This window comes from Gobius niger (genome assembly GCF_951799975.1).
Source record: "Gobius niger genome assembly, chromosome: 8".
Taxonomy (NCBI): domain Eukaryota; kingdom Metazoa; phylum Chordata; class Actinopteri; order Gobiiformes; family Gobiidae; genus Gobius; species Gobius niger.
Window position 1 is genome coordinate 2,054,663 of NC_136859.1, and position 7,962 is coordinate 2,062,624.

Sequence of the window (7,962 nt, forward strand, 5' to 3'; positions counted from 1 at the left end):
AAGCCACTGATTTATAAAAATACAAACATCAGACTAGTCTATCGGTCGACCTTGAATCCTCCTTTCCTTTGTCATTCTGCACCAGAACTCATGTTGTTGATCATCAGCCCATTCATCATCTCATACTCAAAGCTTGGCTCTCTCCCATTGGCCCCTCACACCTGAAGCCCCGCCCACCTCCTGCTGACTTCCGTGACCGTCTGCAGCGTGTCCCTCTAACCCCTGAGCCACCCCTGAATTCGATGAGACTCTTTATGACTGAATGGACGTGTTGTTTCCTGAAGGCCGTTTCCCGGTGCTTCTTGAAGTGACCACAGTTTGAGAACCTCTGGGTCCGACCTCGGGCTCGTGTCTCTCCTGTACTTTTCTTTTCTCTACATGGTTTGCTGCACATGTGGTTTCCCTCAGACCCGGCGGCGTTCTCCTCTCTCCGCTCTGATGTCGTCATCGTCTGCTCCGTGTTTTCCAGAGTAACTTTAACGTGGCGGTGCTGAACGTGGGCGCTCCGGCGGCCGGCATGAACGCCGCCGTGAGGTCGGCGGTGCGAGTGGGAATCACCGAGGGCCACCGCATGTTCGCTGTCAGTGACGGCTTCGAGGGGCTCTACAAAGGACAGGTACTATACTCTACAAGGTACTACACTCTACTAAGGACACGTACTACAGTCTACTAAGGACAGGTACTACGGTCTACAAAGGACAGGTACTACAGTCTACAAAGGACAGGTACTACACTGACAAAGGACAGGTACAGACTCTACAAAGGACAGGTACAGACTCTACAAAGGACAGGTACAGACTCTACAAAGGACAGGTACAGACTCTACTAAGGACAGGTACTACAGTCTACTAAGGACAGGTACTACACTCTACTAAGGACAGGTACTACAGTCTACTAAGGACAGGTACTACAGTCTACAAAGGACAGGTACTACAGTCTACAAAGGACAGGTACTACAGTCTACAAAGGACAGGTACTACAGTCTACTAAGGACAGGTACTACACTCTACTAAGGACAGGTACTACAGTCTACTAAGGACAGGTACTACAGTCTACAAAGGACAGGTACTACAGTCTACAAAGGACAGGTACTACAGTCTACAAAGGACAGGTACTACAGTCTACTAAGGACAGGTACTACACTCTACTAAGGACAGGTACTACAGTCTACAAAGGACAGGTACTACAGTCTACAAAGGACAGGTACTACAGTCTACTAAGGACAGGTACAGAGTCTATAAAGGACAGGTACAGAGTCTATAAAGGACAGGTACTACTGTCTACTAAGGACAGGTACTACAGTCTACTAAGGACAGGTACAGACTCTACTAAGGACAGGTACTACACTCTACTAAGGACAGGTACTACAGTCTACAAAGGACAGGTACTACAGTCTACTAAGGACAGGTACAGACTCTATGAAGGACAGGTACTAGACTCAACAAAGATAAGTACTACACTCTACTAAGGACAGGTACTACAGTCTACAAAGGACAAGTACTACAGTCTACTAAGGACAGGTACTACAGTCTACAAAGGACAGGTACTACAGTCTACAAAGGACAGGTACTACAGTCTACAAAGGACAGGTACTACAGTCTACTAAGGACAGGTACTACACTCTACTAAGGACAGGTACTACAGTCTACAAAGGACAGGTACTACAGTCTACAAAGGACAGGTACTACAGTCTACTAAGGACAGGTACTACACTCTACTAAGGACAGGTACAGACTCTAATAAGGACAGGTACTACACTCTATAAAGGACAGGTACAGAGAGAAAGACAGCTAGCTAGGACACAAACCCCAGAGCATCAGCAGCAGATGCTATTTTGGGCCTATACATGTGTTTCCAATGACATCACGCATAGTTCCAGTGGCCATTTTGAATACTGAAGTAGCGTTATGCAGTACTCCAACATGTAACAATATCTCTACTCAGGATGAAAATGAAAAACAACTGACTTAACCCGGGCGTGCCTTGGCCGACGCAGATACAGATCCAGGAGCTGATCTCAGAGAGCATTTTAATCACGTTACTTCTTTATTGAGGATCATGTCGAGCGGCTTCACACCCTCCCGATCTGGAGCGGTTTCTCCAGGACACACAGCTGCTCCTCTCTGAGCCTCACGCCAGATTACAGTCTGCTCCGGCAAACCGATAAAGAGAGCCAGGAAACAATGGCTGCTCTATAAATAACCCTCACACATTCAGGACTGTTTGACCCGTCTGAGAGCGGGACGGTCCAGGGGAGGGACACGAGGGACACGAGGACGAGGTCGCCTCATGTGTGGACAGAACTGACCACAGACGAGCTGGCGCCGACGTGACCGAGTTAATTAGGAGAAAGACGACGATGACACTGGACTGGACAGGAGTTGTATTTCCTGGGTCATCAGTGCGGCTTCTATTGGGGTGGACCATGAAGCAAGGGGAAGATTAGACGATCTCCAAAAGAAGATAAAAAAGGGGAAACAATTTAGAAAAAATGGGGGGGGAAATATTTAACCTCTTAACTCCCGCCTGAACCGAGAGCACCAAACTCCAGTTCAGTTTTACCCAAATCCTGTAAAGCTAAGCTCTACAAAACTCATCTAAATGGATCTTTTTCCTCACGTCATCAGATTTTTTTCCATTTTTTGGGGGGTTTTCAACTCATTTTTGTAAATTTATTTTCATTTTTTTTTTTTGTCATTTTTTGTCACATTTTCGTCACATTTTTTTGGAATTTTTTTGGAATTTTTGTCACATTTTTTGTCAATTATTTGTCCATTTTTTGGTCATTTTTTGTCATTTTTTGTCACATTTTTTGTCATTTTATTTGTCATTTATTTATCATTTTTTATCATTTTTTGTCACATTTTTTGTCTCATTTTTTGTCACATTTTTTGTCATTTTTTGTCACATTTTTTGTCATTTTATTTGTTATTTATTTATCATTTTTTGTCTCATTTTTTGTCACATTTTTTGTCATTTTTTGTCACATTTTTTGTCATTTTTTGTCACATTTTTTGTCATTTTATTTGTCATTTATTTATCATGTTTTATCATTTTTTGTCACATTTTTTGTCATTTTTCGTAAATTTTTTGTCACATTTTTTGTCCATTTTTTTGGTCAGATCGAACACTAGTTTAACCTCTTAACTCCCGCCTGAACCGAGCACATTTTCTCCTGTTTGGCTTTACCTCAATCCAAAAGCTTCTGGAAAAAAGCTGTGAAAATAGCAACAAAACTGAGACGAAAACAAAGATGGAAATGTGACAAAAAAGAAATGAAAAATTGATGAAAAAATGATCAAAATGTAGCAAAACAATGACAAAAATTTGATAAAAAAATTGACCATAAAATGAAAAAAAGTGACAAAACGTGACAGAAAAAATGACAAAAATGTGACAAAAATGTGATAAAAAATGGACGAAAAAATGACAAAAATGTGATTAAAATTTTACAAAAAAATTTACGAAAAAAAAGACAAAAATGCAAAAAAAGACAAAAAAGTAAAAAAAAAAGTGACAAAAAATGACAAAAACATTACAAAAAATTTACAAAAAAATGACCAAAAAATGACCAAAAAATGACAAAAATGTGATTAAAAAAATTGACCAAAAAATGACAAAAATATTACAAAAAATGACCAAAAATGTGACAAAAAATGACAAAAACGTTACAAAAATAGGACAAAAAAATGACAAAAATATTACAAAAAATGATCAAAAATGACAAAAATATTACAAAAAATGACAAAAAATGACAAAAATTACAAAAAAATTACAAAAAAATTACAAAAAATGTAGCAAAAAATGACAAAAAAGTTATAAAAAAGAGTTGAATACCCAACAAAGAAATTATGGAAAAAAATCTAATGACGTGAGGAAAAAGATCCTCTCGGTTCAGGTGGGAGTTAAGAGGTTAAAAACATGGCATTATGAGCTGTTGAAATGTACAGAGAGGCAGAACTTAATACTAAAGAACTCCTTTTAGCCTCTTCCACGCGGCTCCTGTCGACGTCCAGCTGTTGGAAAGGGTCAAACACAGAGGACGGGTTTGAGAAACCTGTAGCTCACAGATTGTTCCCTGTGTTTTCAGATTAAGGAGATCACCTGGGGCGATGTCGGGGGCTGGACCGGTCAGGGCGGGTCACTGCTGGGAACCAAGAGGTGAGAACTTTACCTCAAACACTTTTATATAGTAACTTATATAGTAACTTTACTGACGGTCTGTTTGTTCCACGACAGGACTCTTCCAGGGAAACATCTGGACAAGATCGCGGAGCAGATGAAGCTTCACAAGATCAACGCGCTCCTGGTCATCGGAGGATTCGAGGTACAAACAAAATACCTCCATTATTACAGACGCTTCATTCACTTCAGAGGTCGACCGATACGTTTGATTTGTCACTAAATGATGATAGCGCTGCAGCAGTAGAGGTAGGAAATACATCCACAAGATACATTTAATATCCAGTTTATCTTTATGTAAACTATGGGGGGAATGGAAAAAAAAAGTACAAAATTGGAGAAAATCGTGGGTAAATTTGGGAAAACAATCTGAGAGAAACGGTGGAAACAAATGGGGCAAAAACTTTAGGAAAAAAACTGGGTGAAATAAATATACAGGATAAAGACAAAAAGTAAAAAATGGGGGGAAAAAACGTGTTTAAAAATCTTTAAAAAAAATTGGGGGAAAATTTAAAAAAAATTGGGAAAGAAATAGGGGGAAATGGGGCAGAAATAGGGGAAAAATGGAAAAATGTTGAGGAAAAATTGTGTTTAAAAATCTTTCAAAAATGGGTGGGGAAAAAATTAAAAATGGAGAAAACAATTGGCCGAAAAAATTATAAAATATGGAGGAGGTGGGAGTTACAAATGGGAGGAAATTTGAGACAAAATGTGGGGAAAAAAATATTTTTTGAAAAACTGGGTGAAATAAATATACAGGGTAAAGTGACAACAAAAAGTAAATAAAATGGGGATAAAAAGTGGGGAAAAAGTGTTTAAAAATCATTTAAAAATTTGGGAAAATGTAAAAAAAAATTGGGCAAAAAATTGGGAGAAAATTACGTCAAAAAGTAAAAAATGGAGAGAAGGGGGAAATTGGGCGGAAAAAAAAATTGAAATATGGGACAGGTGGGAGTTAAAAATGGGAGGAAATTTGCGGGAAAATGTGGAAAAAATCTTTTTTGAAGAAATTGGGTGAAATAAAGTGAAAACAAAAAGAAAAAATTGAGGTGTGGAAACAAAACAAAAAATGGGGAAAAAATGGCAGAAATAGGGAAGAAATATATAAATGTTAAGGAAAAAAGTGAAAAAAAAAAGTGTTTAAAAATCTTTTAAAAATTGGGGAAAAATAAAAAAAAAGTTGGGCAAGAAATTGGGAGAAATTAAGGGAAAAATAGAGGAAAGAAATAGGGAAAAATGTTGAGGAAAAATTGTGTTTAAAAATCTTTCAAAACTGGGGGGAAAAAAATAAAAAATGGGGTAAACAATTGGGTGAAATAATGGTAAAATATGGGGAAGGTGGGAGTTAAAAATAGGAGGAAATTTGAGAAAAATGTGTTAAAACATGGTTGAAAAGAAATGGGGAAAATATGACAGAAATCTCTGAAGGAGATTCAGACATATGTTTGTAAACACAGCCTCCTGATTTTCCTCATTTTGTTCTTTGTTTTAATCCTGATTTCACGTATTTTGAAAGCCATTGATTTATAAAAATACAAACATCAGACTAATCTATCGGTCGACCTTGAATCCTCCTTTCCTTTGTCATTCTGCACCAGAACTCATGTTGTCGATTCTGTAAACTTTATTAAATCATCAGCCCATTCATCATCTCATACTCAAAGCTTGGCTCTCTCCCATTGGCCCCTCACACCTGAAGCCCCGCCCACCTCCTGCTGACCTCCGTGACCGTCTGCAGACCGTCCCTCTAACCCCTGAGCCACCCCTGACCGTCCCTCTAACCCCTGAGCCACCCCTGACCGTCCCTCTAACCCCTGAGCCACCCCTACCGTCCCTCTAACCCCTGAGCCACCCCTACCGTCCCTCTAACCCCTGAGCCACCCCTACCGTCCCTCTAACCCCTGAGCCACCCCTGACCGTCCCTCTAACCCCTGAGCCACCCCTGACCGTCCGCAGACCGTCCACTTTAGTCCCAGCACAGTAAGAACCTGGTGATGGGATGGAAAGAGAAGGTAACAGTCCCAGTAACCCCTTAACTCCCACCTGAACCGAGCACATTTTCTCCAGTTTGGCTTTAATGTCCAGTCGAAAAGCTTCTGGAAAAAAGGTGTGAAAATAGCAACAAAACTGAGACGAAAACAATGATGGAAATGTGACAAAAAAGTGACGAAAAATTGATGAAAAAATGATAAAAAATGTGACAAAAAAAAAGACAAAAATGTGACAAAAAATGACAAAAATTTGATTTAAAAAATTGATGAAAAAATGACAAAAAATTAATAAAAATTGATGAAAAAATGACAAAAATGTGACAAAAAATGACAAAAAAATGACAAAAAATGACAAAAAATGTGACAAAAAAATGACAATAATTTGATGAAAAATTTATGAAAAATGACAAAAATGTGATAAAAAATTGACCAAACAAATTACAAAAAATTGACGAAAAATGACAAAAAGTTACAAAAAAATGACAAAAAATTGATAAAAAATTGACGAAAAATGACAAAAAATGTGACAAAAAAATTACACAAATGTGACAAAAAATTACACAAATTTGATAAAAATAGACCAAAAACATTACAAAAATTTTAGAAAAAATGATAAAAATTTGATGAAAAAATGTATGAAAAAACTTACAAAAATGTGACAAAAAAATTACAATAATTTGATGAAAAATTTATGAAAATATGACAAAAAGTGACAAAAAAATGACAAACATTTGATAAAAAAATTGACGAAAAAAGGCCAAAAAATATGACAAAAAAATTACACAAATTTGATAAAAATAGACCAAAAACATTACAAAAAAATGACAAAAATATGACAAAAAATGACCAAAACATTGACAAAATGTGACAAAAAAAGGACAATAATTTGATGAAAAATGTATGAAAAATGACAAAAATTTGATAAAAAATTGACGAAAAATGACAAAAGTGACAAAAAATTGACCAAACAAATTACAAAAAATTGACGAAAAATGACAAAAAGTGACAAAAAAATGACAAAAAATTGATAAAAAATTGACGAAAAATGACAAAAAATGTGACAAAAAATTACACAAATGTGACAAAAAATTACACAAATTTGATAAAAAAAATGACAATAATTTGATGAAAAATGTATGAAAAAATGACAAAAATGTGATAAAAAATTGACGAAAAATGACAAAAATGTGATAAAAAATTGACCAAACAGATACCTAAAAATTGACGAAAAATGACAAAAAGTGACAAAAAAATGACAAAAAATTGATAAAAAATTGACGAAAAATGACAAAAAATGTGACAAAAAAATTACAAAAATGTGACAAAAAATGATAAAAATTTGATGAAAAAATTGATGAAAAAATTGACAAAAATGTGACAAAAAAAATGACAATAATTTGATGAAAAATTTATGAAAAAATGACAAAAATGTGATAAAAAATTGACCAAAAAGCTGAAAAAAAAATTGACAAAAAAAAAGATCCTCTCGGTTCAGGCGGGAGTGAAGAGGTTAATGCAGGCTAGTTACCATAGACATGCACTAGCCTAGCACTAGCCTAGCACCACTAAACTCTTCAAATATAAAGACTGCATGAAGAAAAATATGTTGAACTTCCTGCCTCTGTGTGAGTGAGCTTTTGGCAGCCATGTTTCCGTCAGTCAGCCCCAGGGCAGGTGCTGCTCCCCCCAAACCCTGAGTGAGAAACTGACGCGTGTGATTTAGCGACTCGTGACTATAAATGTTAAAGCGCCTCTTCTGTCCATCATCACGCCCCTCTCCTCCCTCCAT

The 7,962-nt window shown here is 36.8% G+C and overlaps 1 protein-coding gene across 1 annotated transcript in view; it reads left to right on the top strand.

Moving 5' to 3' along the window:
* Positions 1 to 7,962, top strand: part of LOC306966342 (ATP-dependent 6-phosphofructokinase, platelet type-like) — a 47,158-nt gene that overhangs the window by 23,035 nt on the left and 16,161 nt on the right. The window contains exons 13-15 of the mRNA XM_079561070.1: positions 470 to 616; positions 4,091 to 4,161; positions 4,240 to 4,327. Of these exons, the coding sequence (XP_079417196.1) occupies positions 470 to 616; positions 4,091 to 4,161; positions 4,240 to 4,327 (306 nt within the window). The remainder of the gene's footprint in view (positions 1 to 469; positions 617 to 4,090; positions 4,162 to 4,239; positions 4,328 to 7,962) is intronic.